The following is a 22,452-nucleotide window of genomic DNA, read 5'->3' as shown; positions in this document are numbered from 1 at the left end:
ACCATCAAGCATTTGCCCTTTATCTGTGTTCTGCAGAGCCACTGAGATCCAAATACTGGTCCAGGTTTTCCCCTTGGAATCCAAGTAAGGTGGGGTGTATCAGTGCCTCCAGGGGAAGAGCATCCGGAGAAGGAGGGAGAAGGGAAGAGAAGCACCTATCACTTTCAAGAGCAATCTGTTGCTGTAGGAAGTCCATGACAACATGGAGAAAAGGGGGAAGTCGTCTCCCATTTTGGGGATGGGGAAGCAGAGGTACCTTGGTACTTGCCAGCTACCAAGGTCTTTTAGTGCTTAATTATGTGTTTATCCAAAATGCACTGGATTTTTCTCAGCAACATAAACCTATGCAAAAAAAAGTCACTAGCTATAGAATATATCAACCAACATTTTGGACAAAAGAGCTAACCCAGCTTCACCTTCTTTCTTGCAGAGGGAGAAATATGAAGATGCCAGGTTGGGAACAAAGGCAAACTTTGAACAATGTAGTATTACAGCTGTACATGGCCAAAGAGCTGAAAAGACCTTGCATTCTTCTCTTGGAACTTTTCAATGAAAAAGGTCCATTTGTCAATAAATAGCAAGAGACCCCTTGTGTCTAAGAGTACTGTGACTGAACCAGAAAGGAAAGAGCACCCTCACTTTACACACGGGTGGAACGGATGGGTACTGGACAACAGCACATTCCCATTAGAGAATATCCTGCGCTTACTCGGGTAGAGCACTGTTGGATCAATACCTTCCTCCCATGCTCCCTTTAATTCTTGGTAGCCCTCTCTGGGGGGCTTCATTTGGAAAGCTGTAGGGTTTTCTGACAGGCATTGTATAAGCTCTGTACATGAAGGTCATTTTCACAATGAGATTTCAGAGACTGACAGGTTCAGTTGGCTCTTCCATCTCCTTTGCTGGCTGGGAATGCTTAGGATGCAATGACGCTCCACCGCAATCAGCCACGTGCTTCTCTGGGGAGTCTTTAAATACTGCCATCAAGTTAACCACTGGAGTTCTTCTTGCCAGCTACTTATTTCATTAGCTGCCCTAGTCACGGATCAGGACCCACTGTGCAAGGCGCTGCACAAACAAACAAGAGGACAGTCCCTGCCCCAAGGGTCTTACAATCTAAGTGGACTACAAGAGATGGCCATTGCTCCACAGCCAGAGAAGACATCCCATAGAGCTGAAAACAACCTACCTGCCATGAGATTTCATTTACTTTCAGGTACGTTCCTTCATCCTGCAAACCAAAGATCAAACACTTTCCAGCCTGGAATTACATATCAGTTTAGAAGCACTGCAATTGAAGCAGATTGGATAGTGTTTTCACAGAGGTATGTTTGGAGAAAGGTGACACTTCTCCTGAATGGTTCCCATACCCTCTGAACATCTCTTTTGCATGAAGGTGTGTCCCCACCATGACAGAGTTCACAAGCTTTGTATATGGAGAGCTTCATGGACCTATAAGATTGCTACATGGAAACAAGATGTGAGACAACAAGGTTAGAGAATGCAAAGCCATATCCCCACTCAGAACTACCCACCTACCGCCCAAGATCTCATTCATATTATGGTTTCAATGCTATTCTAACTCCATGGCCTTCCCACTCACCTTCTGTCACAGCAAGGTACTTGCACATTCTAGAGCAATAAAATCCTAGGATCAGCACTCCAGTATTTATATGAAGATGCGTGAGACACAGGCGGGAAGAGGTGTTAAGAAAACTGTGGATTAATTAATTGAAGTTTACACTTTTTTTTAAGCCTAGACTTTGCAGATTTGTAACCTGCCAGATCGGCTGCGAACTTACTGATCATAATGCTGACAACAAAGAACACAAGCGCTTTGCTGCTCTTTGGTTGGAGTGTGGGTAGCTGTGTGAAGAACCGTCTCTGCTCATACGCGCTGCAAACACCACTCTAGAGCTTGGCTTCAGTGGCATTAATTAGAGCAAACAGGAACATCCAATGTTCTTGTGGACCAAACGAAGAGTGTAGGCATTTAACATGGGTGCAGACCCTGTACTCTTCACCGCCTCTCTCCCAAAGCTTGGCTGAGAAGTCACCCCGGAACACAGTAAAATCCTAAATCTTCTCTCGATATAGTTCCTGAACGGGATCCAAGAAAAATGCCAGACCTTTCGCCAGAGAGCTGAAGCATCTGCACACTCAACACAGGATGAGTAGTGTAGGTTGGAAAAGGAAGTTGCAGCTCTGAAGAGTTCATGACCAGACGTGATCCTTATAACCACAGTTCGGATAAGTGCTGATGGTTGGAAGGAAAGTAGGAGTGATGGGACATACAGCTCCTTCATTGTATAAGCAACAGAACGAAGAGGTGTGGGAAGCACATCTTCCCCTTGAAAGGAGTGACCCTGCAAGAACACAGAATTAGAACTGCAGGCAGAGTGCACATTCTCAGCTCGTCAGAAAGTATCTGGAGAAACCCAGCCCAGATGAGGCTCTGAGCTCACTTTCCAGATTCTCGATACATAACGTCAAAGAGCTCATTTGAATTGTTAAGCTGCAAAACCCACTGTAACAATGGCCACACCAGCTTTAAAGCACTTCTTCCACCTGCTGATTTGTGCATGCAAATCAAAGAAAAGGCACTTAGAAAAGACACATGGTATTTGCAATGGTCAGCTGTTTGGAAGAAAAAACGGTTACCTACCTTTCATAACAGAAGCCAGTCCCTCAAAGGGAAGACTCGGGAGCCTTGACAGCACAAGGTTCAGGTCCCAAGGTGGGACAGGGTCATGGACTTGAAGGTAGAGCCACTCCAGACCTTTTAGAAACTGAACCATCATGTCATGAGCAAAGACTGACCTGCCCTGTACCAGAGGGTGGAAGGCTGAAATAGCAGCCAAGTGGACCTTAACCAACGAAAGAGACAGGCCCCGGAGCTTGAGATGCAAAAGATAGTCCAGGATTGACTGGAGTGAAGCCTGTTCGGGATGAAGATTCTGGTCCGAAGTCCAACATGTGAACAGTTTCCACTTGGTGCCCATAGTCAGCAAACGGGATTCCGGATGGAATGCTTTGATCCGAGTCTAGGAGAGTTCCGATGAACTCTATCCTCTGGGCGGGGGTTACAGTTACTTTTGGCATATTCAGTATTAGTCTAAGCTCTTCGAAAGTCAATCTTTACACGTGATGGTTCCATCTGGGCTTTGGTACGGCCCCTGATAGCCAGTCGTCTAGGTACGGGAATACTTGTACCTATTGCCTCCTCAGAAAGGAGACTACAACCAACATGCACTTGGTGAACACCCGAGTGTTCGCGATAGCCCGAAGAGGAGAACCGTGAACTGATAAAGGGCGTTGTTGACCACCAAATGGAGGAACTGCCCATGAGACAGTATTATTGACACGTGGAAATATGCATCTTTCAAGTTGAGAGTAGCAAACCAATCCCCTGGATCCAGGGAAGAAATAATGAAAGCCAGGGAGACCATGCAGAACTTCAGCTTTTTCATTACTCTGTTCAGGTTCCAAAGGTCCAAAATTGGCCTTAGCCCACCTTTGGCTTTCGAGATTAGGAAATATCGGGAATAAAACCCCTTGCCCCAGAACTCCTGCGGGACCTCTTCTCCAGCTCCAGCTTCATCTTCCAGGAGCACTTGCACATCCTGTATGAGAAGTTGCTCGTGAAAAGGGTCCCTGAAGAGGGACTGGAAGGGGGATGAGAGGGAGGAAGGGAACAGAACTGGAGAGAATATTCCAACTGTACTGTGCGTAAGACCCACTGGTCCAAGGTAATCTGGGCCCAGGCATGGTAGAAATGGGATAAATGATTCATGAAACAGGGAGAAGGATCCGGGATTCTGCCGGGTGTGTTGCCGCCGGATGCACTGTCAAAAGTTTTGCTTGGGGGCTGAAGACTGCTTTGCCGAGCTCCGGCCCTGGCTGGAAGAGGGCTATGGAGGCTTTCGTCTATTACTCCTGCCCTGCTTGTGTTGTAATCTTGTCAGGCCTGAGCGGGGTAGAAATGTGTGGAGGCTGAGGCTTGAAATGTTTCCTTTCTGGGGCTGGTGTCGGGAGCCCTTTAGAGTCTGTTTGTTCCGAGAACAGACCCGAGGTGTTGAAGGGCAAGTCCTGACTTGTTTGTTGGACCTTGTGCTGGGGGCCCGAAATCTGCAGCCACGAGTTTCTTCGCGTGGCTATAACAGTGGACATCATGCAGGTCGCCAAGTCCGCTGAGTCCAGTGTAGCTTGCAAGAATGTCCTTGCAAGAATCTTGCCCTCTTCAAGGATGGCTCCAAAGTCGGACCAATAATCAACTGGGAGCAACTCCTTGAACTTGGACAAAAAGTGTCCTAAGAGTTAAAATTATAGCGACTGAGAACCACTTGTTGGTTGGCAACCCTAAGCTAAAGCCTCTCAGTGGAATAGACCTTACGGCCAAAGAGGTCCAGCTTCTTTGCCTCCTTAGATTTGGGTGTCAGTCCTGCTACCCTTGCCTCTCCTTTTCATTTGCCACTGCAACAACCACTGTGCCTGGCTGAGGGTGGGTGAATAGGTATTCATATCCCTTTGAGGGTACAAAATACTTCCTTTCCACTCCTTTGGCCATGGGAGGAAGAGAGGCAGGAGTTTGCCATAGAGAGTCTTGGTGGTATTTTGGATGGTCTTAATCAGGAGTCAGGCCACCCATGAAAGGCCTTCAGGAGTTAGAACGTCCACCATAGGATCAGTTTCTTCTGACACCTCCTCTGCCTGGAGGCCCGAATTTTGTGCCACTCTTCTAAGAAGCTCCTGGTGGGCTCTGTTGTCCATTGCCGGCAATGTGGCAGATGAGCCCACTACTGCCTCGTTTGGGGAGGATGATGCCCTTGGCAGCACCGGATCCTCATGACCCTTCAACTTGCAGGGATCCTCCCACGCTGATACTTCTTGTGGGGTGCTGGGGGCAGCACCAGCCCTGGTCTCAGTGTCGGCATCAGCCTCGGTGCTGGCTTAGATGCTGGTCTCTGAGCCTCTTGGAGGTTCCTGCACCATGGAGGATGATGGGGGGGGCCTGCCTTTCCAAGGCGATTGACAGTGATCTGGAGCTCAGCTCCTGGGCTTGGTGATATGCCCACAGGGTGCAAAAGTGGCACTGTGTCAGCACCTGCCATTGTGGTGACCATGGCACCATAGGTATTTGCTGCCCCTCCTCTTGTCTCGAATGGTGACGAGAGCAGTGCTGGCTCTGCCTCAAAATGTAGGACTCCGTCTCTGTCCCCAAAGACGAATCCAACCGTGGTGACCATGGCGGTGCCGAATAGGACGGTGCCGGAGAGTGGTGCCGAGGGGAGGGCGACCGGTGTCACATCAAGGCCACTTTACCCTTGGAAACACGGCTCCTCTGTGTGGTTCTGGGGGCTGCTGGTGCTGGGGACTGCGGAGCTGTCATCGCCAGGAGGTCCCTGGCTGCCGCAAACGTGTCCGGGATGGACCGAAGATCCAGCTCTTCCATCTGGTTCTCCCATGCGGGGAGTTCAATGGGACCAGACTCGACGGAGCTCCCTGCGAGGCTGGAGTCAACAGTGCTGGTTTCGCCGGAGCAGCGATAGCGTGTTCCAGCACAGGACACGCTCTACGAGGGCTTTCGTGCTCCACTGCTCTAACTGTGGGCAAACACCCCCTCGGCTCTATTCTGCTTTGTGTGTGGCAGCAGCAAGTGCAAGCGGTGCCAGGTAGCTGCAGAGCTCGTCTTCAGTGCCAGAGAGTGGCAGTGCTGCGGGTCTCTAGATCACGAGTCCTTTGGCAGCGCCACAACCTCCCTCACTCCGCAATGAAGTGCTGGGCTTCGGGCCCGACCCCGGCGGTGCCGGCTAGGGACAAAGAGCTGACTCCATGAGGAGAAGTTTTAACCTAACGTACCTCTCATGATTGGTTCTTGGGCAGAAGCCTCTGCAGGTCTTACCTGTCAGTCTGGTGGGCTTTTCTCAAGCACTTTAAGCAGGAGTTTGAGGGTCTCCCCCGGGCCTAGGTTTCTGGCAGGACCCGCACGGTTTGAAGCCTTGAGACCGAGGCATAGAATCATAGAATATCAGGGTTGGAAGGGACCTCAGGAGGTCATCTAGTCCCACCCCCTGCTCAAAGCAGGACCAACACCAACTAAATCATCCCAGCCAGGGCTTTGTGAAGCCTGACCTTAAAAACCTCTAAGGAAGGAGATTCCACCACCTCCCTAGGGAACCCATTCCAGTGCTTCACCACCCTCCTAGTGAAATAGTGTTTCCTAATATCCAACCTAAACCTCCCCCACTGCAACTTGAGACCATTGCTCCTTGTTCTGTCATCTGCTACCACTGAGAACAGTCTAGATCCATCCTCTTTGGAACTCCCTTTCAGGTAGTTGAAAGCAGCTATCAAATCCCCCCTCATTCTTCTCTTCTGCAGACTAAACAATCCTGTGATGGGGGAAAACCACAACAGAAACTTAACTAAAATACTGAAACACTAACTAAGTAAAAACTATTTACAGGTACAAATAGGAAAAGTCCACTAGGGGATCACTTGCCATAGAAAGGAAGAGAAGCAGCAGCTCCAATGACCGTCACGAGCGGTAGGAAGGAACTGGAGAGACGGTGGGTAGGTAAGGACCTATATACACCGCCACAAAGGCACAACTTCAGGGGGCTCCACAGCCGACCCGACAGGTACCGCTGGGGGAAAACCTTCTGACCACTGAGCACACCTACTTGGAACTGACATGAGCGAGCACGCGAAGAACTCCTCTTTCTTACCGTGCAGTGGCACATGGCACTTTTCCAGCACTTTCCATCCGAGGATCCAAAAGCAGTTTCTAAATAATGAACCAAGCCTGGTATCTCCATTTGAGAGATGGGTTTTTAAGGCCACGCTGAGTCGAAGGTAGAGCCAGGAATATAACCGAGACCTTCCGAATACTCTGCAACCAGACCAAGCGTCTCCTGTCGTATTCAGTTACAGTACAGCTTACCTTGTGTGTTTCAGCGCTTGGTCAGCTACTTCTCTTTCTAGAACTATAAAATGCCTCCTGCTGTCTGGGCAATTCAAAACATTCATCTGTGGCTCGTGGCAGTGATATGCTCCAATCACTCACGAGGGTGTATTATAAATCAAGAGAGACAGGCAATTAGAAATCTATATTAAAGTCCTTATAAATATATATTATATAGCAACCCTGAATGTGCCGGCAATCAGATCGCTTGATGGACTGAGCAAACTCCTTAGCTCTGGCTGGGAAGGAAATTTCCTCAAATTACTTGAGATTTTTCAAAAAGTTCAAGGGATATGGACTTTGAAAGGAGAGAGTCTTTTTTTGAAAGCCTGCCATTGTCTCAAACACCCCTCGAAGCTGAGTCTACACATGAAGTTGCACTAGTTTAACCAAAATCAGTTTAAAACCAGTTTAGTTAAACTGGTGTGGACCCTTTAAAATTGCTTTAAACTACTTTAATTTAGCTTCAGTTGATTCCTCACTGAATATCAATAAATAAATATAAGCCAGGTTTAAAATCAGTTTAAGAATGTCCACACAGGCATTTGCAGTGGGGTTTAACAAAAAACCAATGTAAACATGCCTTAGTTGAACTGGTGTAGCTGCATGCATGCACCAGGCCTGACAGACCAGCGGAATAATTCTGTTCTTTCCAATTTACTTTATGCATTTATCTAGTCTGTCACACTCCTTCCCTTGAGCAGTCAGCCAGCCCCTTTTCCCACTTTGTGTGGGCCGTTCACAGCAGACAGAAGGTGAGGGAGACATTTACAAATCAAGGTGATTCTAAAACCATGGCAGCCACTGGTGGGCGGGGGCAGTTCCTGAAACTATGTTAACTCTTTAAAATTGGCGAGATTTGAAGTTGACAACACCCCCCAGTTTGTTAAAAGCGGAGTAGGCGTGCAGAGACTGGGATGCTTTATAATGCCAAAACTGAGAGCCTGCTCTCCGATGGAGAAGAGGAGACTAGCAGGATGAGATCAGGGAGTTCCTGAGAACTCTTCATGTTACTGGAAAAAGGGAAGAGCTGGGAACATAAAAATCTACTTATTTATGACGGATAGAGGAACAGAGATGTAATGCTGATGGGCACAGAATAAATAGACATGGGTCAGGTATTTAGGGCCTTATGGTGCCCATTACCTTTGTATCAGTCAAGATATCTCAGGGTACTTATCTGGCTCCTATGACTGCAGTATCTAAGCCCTTCCTAATCTTTAATGCATTGTGACAAAGTTCCTCCTCTATCTTGGTGGGTCCTGCGCTTATTGGCGGATTTTCTTGCCTCAGGAGATTCACCATGTGGGTTGGGGAACAGCCCAGAGACTTTCCCCTCTGGAAGAACCCACAGTCCAGGTCAATTGGGAGGTTTGGGGGGAACCCGGGCCCGCCCTCTACTCCGGGTTCCAGCCCAGGGCCCTGTGGACTGCAGCTGTCTATAGTGCCTCCTGTAACAGCTGCATGACAGCTGCAACTCCCTGGGCTACTTCCCCATGGCCTTCTCCAAACACCTTCCTTATTCTCACCACAGGACCTTCCTCCTGGTGTCTGATAACGCTTGTGCTCCTCAGTCCTCCAGCAGCACACCCTCTCACTCTCAGCTCCTTGCGCCTCTTGCTCCCAGCTCCTCACACTCACACCACAAACTGAAGTGAGCTCCTTTTTAAATCCCAGGTGTCCTGATTAGCCTGCCTTAATTGATTCTAGAAGCTTCTTCTTAATTGGCTCCAGGTGTTCTAATTATCCTGCCTGTCTTAACTGGTTCTAGCAGGTTCCTGATTACTCTAGTGCAGCCCCTGCTCTGGTCACTCTGGGAACTGAAAACTACTCATCCAGTGACCAGTATATTTGCCCTCTCCCAGACTCCTGTACCCCACTGGTCTGGGTCTGTCACAGCATATATCCTCCCAATAGCCCAGGAGGTACTATTATCCCCATTTTACTGATGGGGAAACTGAGGCACTGACTGGGACTGGCCCAAGGTCACACAAGAAGCCTGTGGCAGAACAGGGAACTGAATAGCTGAGCTCTCCTTGGCTTGTCTGATCTCGGTCAAGCTGAAAACGTGAATCTCCTTTTGGTCACACCTGGACAACTAGTGCAACAGCTCAAACAGAGAGAAACCTCGTCAGGAGCACTTCACATGCACAAGGCCCAGTTCACGCGCTGTCGAAGGCATGGGAGCCAGCATCAGCAGATGTTGTTAAGTGAAACCTGATGTGCTGGCACGAGAATCTGCAAAATGTCTCCCCAGCGAGCTTCTCTGGGATGTTTTGGGTTTTAGCTTTGTAAATACGACATGGAGGAGCCTGGTGTGGTAGGATAAAAATAGATCCATTCAAAAACAAACGCAATTTGCAGTTCAGCAAAACAGATGCTAAGATGTCGGCCGCTCGGCTGTGCCAGGCGGCTCCTCTCCCCTCTGCAGGGGACAGGATATTCGTGAGAAAAGCAAACGCCCATGCAAACATCTGAACTATACCTGTCCCCTTTCGTGGTCACAACGGCACACACATTGTATGAGCTTCCCATACAGAAAGGAGTCCTGGGGAAACCTATCCCCCCGCTCTGCCCCTCCAACGCGATCGAGTATCCCCAGCGTACTAATTGGCCTCAAGAACTGAAGAGTGGTTTCTGCGGTGTGTTCGAGAGCCTAATGAAACTATGTCGAGACCAAACTAATTTCACTTGTGATTCCTCGTACTCCGAATACACCACTGGGTTCCCAGGGACAAAATGGCTCCGGGGACTGGCAATAGACACAAGAGGTACACTAGCTTAAGTTCAAATCCAGTCTAGCTCACTAGTGACTGCAAATTCTCACAGCACTATCTGGTAGCCTACGGGTGGTCTCAGCCTGGGTCCTCACATCGCAAAAGCCACCGCCTCCAAGGACCGAAGGAGCACGGGTACTAACTTACCTCCTCGCCCCAGATAAGGTACCTCCCCGATCAGGGCTGAGGCATGCTGGCAGGGGTACTGTCCCTGCTGCTGTCCATTTTCTATCTCTTCCAGGGGAACAGCCATTTAAGGGTATGTCTACACTACAAAGCCGCTGCCAGCATAGCCCCACAGTGTAGATCCGGCCTACACAGCTGGAAGGAGTTTATCCATCGGCATAGGAACACCAGCTCCCCGAACGACATTAGCTATGTTGATGGAAGCCCCGTGTAGACAAATCCAGGTTGGCACAGCTATGTTGGTTGGGGTGCGGGTTTTCAGCCCCTCTGCCCCCGAATGACACAGCTACGCAGATCCAGCTTTTCAGCAGAGACCAGGCCGCAGGCTCCAGAGCCGTCCATCCAGAACCAAATGCATATTTCAGAAAACCAACACGGGGCGGCTGTCCCCTCGAGCACTGGGCTTTATAGGCACTGCTACGCTTTTGCAAACAAGCACTGGCAAGGCAGCTACCGAATCCCTGCCATAACCAGTACCCCTCCCCTTTCTCCTCTGCATTTCCTTCCCCAAATGCAAGACTTTAACACCTCAAACTGGTTACTCTACAGCCTGCCCGCAATATCATCAGGCCGAGCTCAGGACGTTAGAGACCCGATGGGGCTGCTGCAGCATCACAAGGGGAGTCGGGCAGGATGAAGCAGAGTGCATGGGAGGTTTGTGTTGCTTGGACACATCTTGGCAAAGAGCAGGGAGGGCATTTTCCAAGGCTCAACTAGAGGGTTTAGTAGCATTTTAATCCGATGTTAAAGATCACTTATGCAGCAGTGGCCCTTTCAAAGCCAAGCCATGCAGTGGGGGTGGGTGCAGGGAATACTTGCCCAAGGCTCTGATTAAAAGGAGGTAGAGGGCTGTATCCCTGTCCTGCAGAAAGGAGGCCCACGTCTAATCTGGGAAAGCCTTGTGAATCCACCACAGATTTACTCGGTTTTGGAAGATAAATCAATAAGCAACAATAGGAACACAGCAGGAATATGTAGCAGATAATTTGCATGAGAAGAAAACATCTGGCACAGCTGTGGGAGGGCCAGCAGCCAAATTTGATAAAGAGCTTGGAGCCGGGCAGTGGCTAATACTCCCTCCCCACTATGGAGTTAGGAATGAATGGGAAGAGGGTTCAGAGAAGCAGAGGGATGCAGTGTAGTATAGAAGGGTAATTCAGGGGATATATAATGAACCCACAGAAGGAACGAAAACAGACAAGTGAGACTTTATCAGGACATTTCAGATCTATACCTACATTGCATCAAAACACAGTTCTATTGAAGGAAAGGAAACAGTCAAGAAATAAATATGGTGTAGCACTTACCCCAACACCCGCCCCATGCCCCAGTCCGCGGCTCCCCGCCCACCCCCACGAGCCAGGCTGTGGCTCAGGCCAGGGAGGTGAGGGGGGACAGGACATACGTTGACAGGCTGGGGTGCAGCTGGGGATGGGTCTGGGTTTGGGAGTGGGGCCACGGCCAGTGGCAGGAGCAGAGCCGCGGCCCAGGGCTGAGGCTGGGGGCAGGAGCGGAGCCACAGCTGGGCTGCCTTGGGGGCTGGTAGCTGGGCCTGCGGCCAGGTGACGCTCTGCTCCTGGCCTTGCCCCCAGCCTCAAACCCGGGCCAGGACCTTCCTCCAGAGGAAGCTTCATGAATAGATCTCAAAGCATTTCACAATCTTTAATAGATCTACCCTCACAACACACCTGGGAGGCAAGGCACTGCTACTTTCCCATTGTACAGATGGGGAACTGAGACAGCGTCGAAGGCCTTGTCTACACTACCAAGTTTTGTCAACAAAACAGTGAATGCGTACACACAGCAATGCAACTTTTGTTGGGAAAAATGCCCTGTTTTGGCGACAAAATACAACCACCCCAACGAGAGACATACGTCTTTTTCCTCTACATTTATGTCAACAAAGTGCCAGTGTAGACACCACGCCTGGTTTCATTGCTTTAATTGGCCTCCAGGAAGTGTCCCACAATGCCCATTGTGAGCGCTCTAGTTAGCAGTTTGAACTCCACTGCCCTGCAGCCAGGTAAGCAACCATCCGCCCCTCCCTCGTAGAAGCCCCGGGAATTTTTGAAATTCCATTTCCTGCTGGCTCAGCGTGGAGAGGTCTCTTCCCAGGTGACCGTGGCAGATTATCGCACCAAACACTCTCCCACTTGGACCATTCCGGAGCTGTTGGATCTGATCAGTATAGGGGGAGCTGCGCTTGAGCCGTAAGAATTGGGATATCTACGGGCAGATTTCTCTAAGCTTGTGCAAAAAGAGCTAGGATCGGTATATGCGGCAGTGCAGAGTGAAGATAAAGGAGCTGAGGCAGGCATACCATAAGCAAAGGAGGCAAACTGTAGCTCAGGTGCTTCACCTAAGATCTGCAGGTTCTATAAGGAGCCGAACGCTATCCTCAGTGGTGACCCCACCTCCACCACCAAGAGCCCCATGGATACTTCGGCAGGCCTGGAGGCGGTGGAAAGAGGACCTAACACAAAGGACGAAGTCATTGATGAAGAGGTGGAGTTAGACAATGATGTGGAGCTCACTGTGGGGTAGCCCAGTGGGGCAGGCAGCCAGGAACTGTTCTCCACTCCAGAGGTGTCTAGCCAGTCTCAGCAGATGCTTTCCGGCAAGCAAGAAGCAGGAGAGACGACACCTGGTAAGTGGCTGTGGCTTGTGTAGTGCAGAGGTGGGTTCAGGGTATAGAAATGTGGGAGGCTGGCTGTGTTTCTGTGAGCTGCCATTTCCCTATGTAGCTAATCGGTACGGTGGACAGGTTGTTGATGCACACTGAGATCTTACGGGAATTGTCCAGAAAGATCTCCAGGAAAGTTTCCTGGAGGTACTTGGTAATCCTCTGCTGAAGGCTCCGTGGCAGAGCTGCTTTGTTCCTTCCCCCATTGTAGGAAACTTTCCCGCACCATTCAGCAATCACTTGTGCCGGGACCAAAGTGGCACACAGGTGAGCAGCATAGGGAGCAGGGCGGAAGCCACAAGCATGGAGTAGATTAACTCTCGTTTCCCTGCTTACCCTTAGCAGTGAGATATCTGCTACAATGACCCCCGCCTGTGGAAAAGTGCAGGAGAATTTTAGAATGTTTTCCCTTGCAGAGTGTATGCTCTTTTCCCCACATGGAGCACCCCCACCAGCACTCACTATGCTATGGGAGTTCGCAGAGATGTGTGCTTACCAAGGGTCAGGGAGAAAGTGGTTGTTATGTTGTAAGAGGTGTATTTAACTGAAATGTTTCAATGCTGTGCGTACATTTAACAATCCTGCTTCTGTGCATTGTCCCTTGTCCTTTGGCACGTGTTGCCTTCAAGAACGACCCCACACACCCCAGCCGAGCGTCCCCACCAGATAAGAAAGCGCCCAAGATGCAACAAAGACGACATGTTCTGGGAGGTATTGCCGTGCAGAGAAAAGGGAATGCAAGGAGTGCTGGGAAGCCGAATGGCAGAACAGAAGAGAGAATCAGGAGTTTGTTAAGGATGCTACTGAGTGGATGATTAAAGTAATGGAGGAGCAAACGCACATGCTGAAGTCCTTAATCCTGCAGACTGAGCAGATCTGTGCTCGCCCACCCCAGCAGCACATTCAGAACTCTTTTCCATGCCCTCCCCAAATTCCTCCTGCACAGTCCTTTCCACTTTCCAGGACTTCTTGGTTTCCCCTTCACTCCATCCCCTCAGACAGCTTTCGCAATGACAGCTGGACCTACACACAACTGTGAAAGTCTTCCCTTCCCTGGTTCCTCCTTTCCCACCGAGCATCTTTGTGGGTCTGTGTGTGCTGTTTCTTGTGCAATAAAAGCAAAGTTTTTGAATGCTAACTCATCTTTAATTGTTTTCTACAAACTGAGATAGCAGGCACTACCAATAGCTACACTGGCAATTTATTCATGTGCTTGTTGGAATGTAAGGCCCCAAATGTCACTATTACTTCCTAGGAAAACTACATGTAACGTAACATTGAAGCACCAATCACAGAGATATACATCACTGGTTCTCATTTTCAAAGTGTTGCCTCACAGCCAACCTGATTTGAATTGCACCTCTGGGCCCCTCCGATAGCCCTAGTATCTGGCAGCTCAAAATCAGCAGCCAAGTGGTCTGCCTCAGCACTCCACCCCTGAGCAAACCTTTCACCCTTAGCGTCACAGAGTTTATGCAATGCACAGCACGTGGCTATGACCATGGGAATATTATCCTCATTAAGGTCTAACCTGCCATAAAGGCATCACCAGCATGCTTTTAATCTGCCAAAGACACATTCAACTGTCATCCAGCACCTACTTACAGAGTTCCAGGAAGGTGACTTTCCGCATCGGAAAGTTCTGTAGCCACTGCTCGTCATCCCATACCTGCATGACGATACAATCCCACCATTCAATGCTTGTTTCCCAAGCCAAAAAGCGACTGTCTACCATATGCAGCTGTTCTGTGAATGCCAAAAGCAATCTAAAGTTCGTCCTATCCATATAATGCAGCATGTCAGGTGATTGGGAGACTTCTTCAGTTAGGAACTTCACGATTAATTGCACTGCCATCCACGAGGTCTTCATGACAGATAAAAAGAACATAGGAGAGCAGTGCGGGATCCATCCTTTCTCACAAAGATGCAAAGAAGGGCAGTTGAAAAATGCCTCAAAAGAAAGCTGAAAGCCCATGGAGTGCTGGGACAGAAAGCAATGCATCACGGGACATTGAGCCTGGTCCCCAGATGCTCCGTGATCTGCTCCACCTTCCTACAACACCTAGCGACAGAAGGTGTCAAGCTGGACTGTGGGAGAGGTACCCACAATGCATTGCTCACACTGTCGATGATAGTGCCTCCACACTTTGCTGACAGAGGGAGCGAATATGAACATGACACTCTGATTTTCATTATGCCGATTTCTGAGTGTCAACATCACCTCTGTCGACAAAACTTGGTAGTGTAGACAAGGCTTAAGTGCCCAAGGTCATGTAAGAAGGCAGTAGCATGGCAGGGAATTGGACCTGGGTCTCCCAAGTTCCAGGCTAGCACCTCTATCACTGGGCCAGCCTTCCTCTGAGCCACAGCCACACCTCTCTTCAAGAGAGAATATCTGGTTTAAGGAGAGACCCATTGCAGACACACCTGCATGGCTGCACTAACCTGGGGCTGGAATCTTGCAAGCTACAGGACTTTAGGAACTCTCTGCTCTTGGTTCAGCAAACCCGTTACTGGCAGCCTGATAAACTCCCTGCTTGCTCTGCCCTGCCATGCGTAGCTTATATTAGTACAAATGGCTGGAGCTGTGACATCTGCTGCCTCCCTGAACTTCCCTGCGCGAAGATGATTATAGTTTTTTTGCGCAACTGAAAATGAAGTGGGAGGGGTAGAAGCCCTGGTAGTTGACATTGCATGCATCAGTCTTTTCATTATCCCCTGATTAAGCAGGCACCTGGAACGGGTTTGAAGTAATAGGATGTAGTATTTGGTATGATTATGTGCCACTTCACTAGAAATCAGAAAAACAGGCCCTGATTTAATCAGATCTAGACCATTCAAGCATTTTCCATACTACATTAACCAAGTGATGCCAGAAATTGAGAGATTAGAAGAGTTGGAATGAAGCCCGAGAGAGCCTTTTCGTTTTGCTCTAAGGCAGGATCTACAGGCAGCGAGACCCTGTGTTGCATGGAAATATTCAGATATGCCTCCCCTGCCCACAATTGGTATTTTCAGGCCCTACAGAATATTTTCTGCTCCTCTTCTAGATTAACATGGTGGCAGCTGGTTTGTTGGGAATGCACCGTATATTGTATCTTCTGAAGATGCTGGTGTTCTGCAAAGCCAGACATGGGATACCAGACAATCCAGAGGGGCAGAATGGCTCATGAAAATAAAAGGGCTGAGGAAAAAAGTCTATGCAGACAGGAAGACAGCTAGAGCATATTAGCATATCAACCTACAAAGCCAGGCCAGCAGTGAACATCCCATAAGGACATCTACCTGGGGAGGGTAGAGGGCAGGAGAGGCTGGGGAAGGTTCTAGAGACAAGGGGGCTATAGGGATCATACTATTTCTTATTCTAATAAAGTTCCTTGTTCAGTGCTGGAAAACGGACCCACACACCGAACAGCTTCTCCATGCCCAGCACTAAGTACGGTACCTGCACACTTTTGTTGGAGGCCCTCTATACATGTATGGGACACAGCAGAGAGTCTATATACATAGGGCTGGATTTACACCTTGCGTGCCCCTAGGCAACCTCGGTGGCTGGACAGCTATGGGGGCCCCAGCTCCAAGCTCCCCACCACCACCCACAGGGGCTCGGAGCTCCAGGGTCCCCTGCCACCTGCAGTGGCTGGGAGCTGTGGTGTGGGGGGCACTTAACTTTTAGGTGCCCCACAACACAAATCCACCACAACTGCCCAGTGCCCCACCACAAGCACCCCGCTCCCCCAGAGACCCACTCTCCCCTGTCCCTGGCCTGCTGGGAGGTGACTGAGCCGGCAGCGCAGACAGGGATCGCCCTGGCCCCTCAGGAGCAGCGTGATCAGCCAGGTTGGCACAGGAGCGGGGCCTGCCCAGGCCAGGCTCCCTGCATTGGACTGCTGAGCTCTTCCCCTGCCACAGGGGCTGTTTGCCTTCCCTGCTGGCAGGAGCGCTCCAGCAGGGCTGCATTGGACCGTCTCACCCTCAGCCGGCCTGGCTCCACCCCAGGCCGGGACCCGGGAGCAGCAAACTTTGGATTTTTAGGCGCCCCTAGAACACCGGCAGACTAGGCACGTGCCTACTGTGCGTCACTGGAAATCTGGCCCTGGATGTATGGTGCAGACTTTGATGGAACACCTGAGCCAACGCATCCGATTGTTAAAAACTCATCGCTGAGAAGATCAGATAAGCAGGACACCAATCACAACCCAGCTATCTAGTATGGCTCTCAATAGACACCGTGGCTAAAGGCTACAACCCAGATTCTCAACAGTGTTCCTGGAAGGGTCGCTACTGTTCACCCTGTTTAACTAGGGACAGGAGTCAGGGACTAAAGCCCAAAAACAAGAGACCGAATCTTGGGCTATGACACAGACCACCTACTGCAGAATCCAAGCTTCGCCCCAGCCTACAGCAGGTCACTTGCACGTTCACCTCATACTGCTGAGGGTGAAGATTTTCAGAGCACTTGTGTCCAGCAAAGTGGCTGGAGCTGATGTACAAAAGAGGCTTGCGATGGGTGATCAGAAGCCGGAATATGTTCTGAGCCTGCCAAACAGGATCATGTTAAAAAAAAAAAAACATCCAAGTTGCCAGTGTGCTGCTTCCCTGGGAATGGAAGGGTTTGTGCAAAAGACTGGCGGTCATCAGATGGGGCAGCAACCGAGCAGTGCTAAAATAACCTTAACTTGGTGTGCGTGCGTCTCCCCTTGGGGTACTCTCTGGGGCAGGGACCGGAAAGCACAGCGCACATCGTAAATAAGGGACACAAGTGAGGGGGCTTATGAAGCCAGGCTCTGCTATTCTCTGGAGAGCAAACCCAGCCCGCTCCCACCCAACACTTCCCATCGGTTCTCCCTGTGCCCACTACAGGCACCTTGCCTAGCATGGTCACCTCTGCTCTGGTCCTGCTCTGGCGCTATCCTTCCCTGGGACTGAACCCCGTCTCTCTCGCTCTGGCATCCCTCCCTGCAATGGAAATCAGACTAGCTTTCAATCCCCTCCCACCCCCCCACCGGCTCTCACTACAGCCAGCTAACACCCCGATCACACTGGTCCCTCCTCTATTGATGCCTTCCACCCCGGATAGAAACCTGGTCACATTCCCCACACTAAGCCCCTGCCTGCAATATACTCCCCATTCCCCGCTCTCAGCCCCTCCTGCAATATACCCTTACTCCGTTCCAGCTTCCTCCCACAGCAATCCATCAGTCAATGCCACTTCCATCCACGGCTGGCTTTACTGCCACTCCGTCCGAGCTGAGCTGAAGAGTATTTGGCACGAATGGTGTGACGGCTTGTTGTATTTTGCACAGCATATTTCAGTAACGTTACTTACTCCCCTTCTATGTCCCTTGGGAAGAAATCCCTCCCCCCCCCGCCCAATCAAGGACCGACCATCATAGCCCCCCGAGGAAGCTGGAGCCAGGGTTTCTGAGAGTTAAGAGATACACAGCTGTGCCAACGAATTCCTGCATCAAGGAGATCATCTAAGCCCAAGACTGGAAGATCAGGGAGAGTGATTTCTGCCCCCATAGAGATCCAGAATCACGTGTAGCATGAATAGACATAGGGGTTGTGTGGGGTGCAGTGGGACTGTGACTCTAGCCTCCCCCTTTTTGTGGCTTAGGGCACCAACAAAATGTGTTTGGTGGACCTCACTAGTCCTCTATTGGCTCACATCACAAAGCCAGCACATACTATGGCAAGACTGGCCAGTCTGGCCAAGAATGGCCCAGAGGACTGAGCTAGCAGGGGTCAATCAGCCTGCACTGAAGTGTATTGCTGCAGACTGTGTGCACCACAGATCGGCTGCATGGCACCAGTTTGCACTCCGCCTAGCTCAAGCTACTTCCCTACAACCCCCTCCCAATTACGCATTTTGCTCTGGCTATCCTTAGACAGTTTGCCAAATACCAGGCCATCCGCTCTGCAGAACGCTAGCTATCGCCACGCTCTTCCCTGGCTGCAGGAGTCTGGCCATGTGCGCCATAGCAAGGTCCTTCCACCTGGCTGGCATCAGACAATTTATTCCCCTCATCTTTGCTATGCCAATGGGAGCTGGTCTTCCCACGGACAACGCAAGCGACAAATGGGACGTCATGTGCCACGCAGCGCAGGTCCTTAAAAGGCAGCTCCAAGTTCATTACATTTTGAGATGCTGTAAGAGCGCAGCTAGCCTTATGTCATGGGAGAACAAAGCATCTAAATAAAAGTCAATCTGGGAATGAACTCAGGAAAAGGGACGCTGCTTTCCTGATTGCAACCAGTGAATGGTTGGAGGAAGCCAATCTCAATGGCAGGGAAACGACTGCATAAACACATCCCGGGGAAAACATGAGAAAGGAAGCAAGAGCATGAACGTGGAACAGCCCAGGCCCCTTCCCTTCCCCCACACCCCTCACCACTTTCTTAGGAATGGGTGGCAAGCTTGGATCAAAAATAGCCACACTGCATGAACAATGGAAATGTGCTACGACGTTCTGGACTTGCAAGAGTGCCTGACTTAGTGACCTATACCCACAAACAGGTACCCAAGCACTCAGGGACACTGGAGTCCTCAGCTTCCTTTCCCTGGGCAGGCAGCTCCTCTCCTCCCATCCCCACAGCTCCCTAATGGCTTTTCAGTCTAGCCTTCTCCTATCACCACAAATCACACATCAGCTAGAGCTCTACTGGCCCCACCACCAATACTGAAGTTGCAGCCGTGTCCTACCTGTAAAGCGTCAGTAGTCTGAGCAGATGGCTGCAGTACATGCATCTGCTCCAGGCCTAGAGGAAGTGGTACGCTCATCTCTTTGGTTTGGGGGGGGGGGGGGGTGATTTTCCAACAATCAGGACATCCTGTTTGCATCTATTCTGACCAGCTTGTGCGGGCAAGTAGCAGGGAACCAACCAGCACACCCTGCAGACAGAGGCTTTGTCACCGTGCTCTGTCCCAGCGGAGCGCTAGGGAAAATTGAGCAGAAGCAACACAACCCCAGCAGTGAAATGGGACCCATGCAGCCACGAAGGAGCACATCCACATAGACCAAAGATTTTCTATTAATCACGCTCCAAAAGGCCTTTTCAAAAGGCCATAATGTTACAAATTCAAACCCCAGAGCGTCCTAGCCTAGCAGCAACCCCTCACCTCGCTAAGGACTAATCCTGTGCTAAATCTGAACAGTCAGTCACTGGAGCTGTGTGTGAAACAGGCGGGCAGTCACAATAAGGAGAGGGTGGTATTTCCACCCGTGTAGAACTCCAGGGAAACCAAAACACAATTGGCTCAAATCCCCCCTTTCAAAAAAGTTTACTTTTGGGCACAAGCCAAATCATGAGAATTTCAGCCCCAAAAGAGTAATCTGCCAGAAAGTTATAAACAAGTGAGAACGGGTTTACAAAAGGAGTGCAACCCGAACTATAGTACCCACTATTAGCAACCATTATACATGCATCCTGCTTACCCCCCCCCCCGCCAACACACACACTGTAGCGACTTGCACTCTAGATACAGAAAACAGCTAGACACTGATGTAGCCAGATTCTTCCAAACCCTTGATTTTTTTTGTTTTAGGCTTGAATAATTGAAGCCCAGTTTCTGTTCCAGTTAAAGGGGCCACGCAGTCTTGAGGAGACGTGCCATACTGCGGGCTATTTTTAGATAATCCACAAGGAAGGAAACCTCAGACGGCCATCATCAGCATGATCTAAAATGCAGCTTTGCAGCTGTTTGGCGAGTGCTGCATAAGCGACTCCACCCACGCAGTGTCAATCTCGGACAGAGAGAGGATCCATAGCACTCGCAAAGCACTGCAGTAGGTTTCAAAAGTCACAAAAACCTCTCACGAGGAGGCAGTGTTGGCTCTCACCAGACTAGCTCATTAGGCACGTCAGTCCTTCTACGACTACGGGCCTGCACCCGGGAAGCAGGGAGGGTTGTGTTAGCTGAAACAGTGCAACAATTCTAGAGGGGTCTGAGTAGGCTTTTGGGCCCAGACTTTACTGGCAATGAGGCAGTCTGTGGGCATCGAGGAAGAGAAGGCAGGAGGGCACGTAGGTGGCTGCACCACTCTATTAGCATTTGTGCAAAGTGCCATGGATGTGCATGGCTATTTACAGAGAGACCAGACAGCCCCTACCCTGAGACGCTGACAATCCAACTCCAGCAGGAAATGCCTGGCTCTGAGGAATGTGCTCATGCAGGCTATGGCTACACTGGGAGCTAGGGGTGTGATTCCACTACTCACACACGTGCTCACGCTAGCTCAGCTATAAATAGTGTAGCCACAGTAGCATGGAGAGTGGCAGCGGAGGCACGGCTGAGTATCTCCTCACCAGTTCCAGGCGGACGTGTACTCAGTATGGCTCATCCCAATGAGAGGTAGCGCAAGTGAGAGACCAGGAGCAGGGAATCACACCCCTCGCCTGTAGTACTGAGGCAGCTCCAGAGAACTGCAGCAGGAGAGGGGAGTGAGACCTAAGGGTCTGGAGGAGCTGGACTGCCAGCTGCAATGGCTGAACTGCTGTTTGGGGAAGCGGGTGGATTCCAGAGGTACACGAACAATCGTAAATGACATTTTCTATAAAACCTCAAAATATGAAGATTCCCCTCCTCCAGTTTTAACATTTCACCTGTCCTGGCTCTCAGGACAACGTACAACTTCATTTTACAGAGATACATTCCCAGTGCCCTTGGCTTCATCTCTGTGTAACGTGATGGACACAGGCCCAAACATTTTCAAGTGGGGCCTTTACATTTTGGGTGCCTCCATTTTTGGGAGCCTCCAGCTTAACATCCTGGACTTTGCCCATCTAGTGCATTTTCTGTGAGGCTCAGAAACTGGGGGAAAAATCAGGGTGGCTTAAACTGGGCACAGGTACTTTTTAAAGTTTGTGGCCTCCATATTTATATGGCATCTGACTGATGAATGGCTCAGCTCACTGCTCCTCCTTCCCCAGGTCTCCTTTCTATAATCAGGAGAGTTTAATTTGTTCTATTTTGGGCACTGACTTAATTCTGAAAAAAGTCAGTCCCATTCAAGTGTGGCAATAATGTGATCAATCAGATACAAAAATATTGCAGGAACCGTGGATTGCTTTCGTGGCTGAATCCACAGATGGGTAGATAGGATCTGAAGTAGATTGCCATGAAGCAACTGGAGAACATACTCTTCTGCATCCCAAAATACCCGAGTGATGTGGGGGCTGGAACTGGTATACTGATTCATTACTCCAAGAGAGTCCCTCTCCGCCAGACCAAATCTGACAGGTGCCACTTTGCCTCAAGGGAAATGAAGCAACTAGGAAGTGAGAGGATGCCTAGCAATTTCGATCACTGTCAGGAAGGTGCGGATGAAGGGCACTTACCAGAGGAGCTCAGCTGGCTGGCTTTGACGGGAATGTGCAACTCCGACTGGCTTGATCGCATATCAGAGCCATCACATGGCCCCTGATCTTCTGTTTGACCTGCAGGAGAGGAGGCGATCTCAGCCAAAACTTCTAGGTCCTTCAGGATAACCTGGTAAGAGGCACAGACAGCACAGAGGTGAGCAATGACAATGCAGCATGGCGAGTCTGCAGAGGTGGCAGGAGACTAGAGATTTCGAGCCCTTTCTTTTTGAAGTGATTGAAAGCAGATCGGATCCAAAAGGCCAACCCTAACCCTACCGACATGGACCAGGTAGAAGTGAGGAGGCTAGGACTCCTCCTTACAGTGAAATCATAGAATCTCAGGGTTGGAAGGGACCTCTGGAGATCATCTAGTCCCACCCCCTGCTCAGAGCAGGACCAATCCCAACTAAATCATCCCAGCCAGGGCTTTGTCAAGCCGGGCCTTAAACACCTCTAAGGATGGAGATTCCACCTCC

At 50.1% G+C, this 22,452-nt stretch overlaps 1 protein-coding gene across 1 annotated transcript in view; it reads right to left on the bottom strand.

Moving 5' to 3' along the window:
* The window catches only part of VAC14 (VAC14 component of PIKFYVE complex), a gene marked incomplete in the record, with an annotated part of 177,992 nt that overhangs the window by 87,382 nt on the left and 68,158 nt on the right, over positions 1–22,452 (bottom strand). Inside the window, 1 exon segment of the mRNA XM_034788262.1 lies at positions 21,953–22,103. Coding sequence (XP_034644153.1) covers positions 21,953–22,103 — 151 coding nt within the window.

Source organism: Trachemys scripta, chromosome 13 (genome assembly GCF_013100865.1).
Source record: "Trachemys scripta elegans isolate TJP31775 chromosome 13, CAS_Tse_1.0, whole genome shotgun sequence".
Taxonomy (NCBI): domain Eukaryota; kingdom Metazoa; phylum Chordata; order Testudines; family Emydidae; genus Trachemys; species Trachemys scripta.
This window is presented reverse-complemented; position numbering and strand designations above follow the sequence as displayed.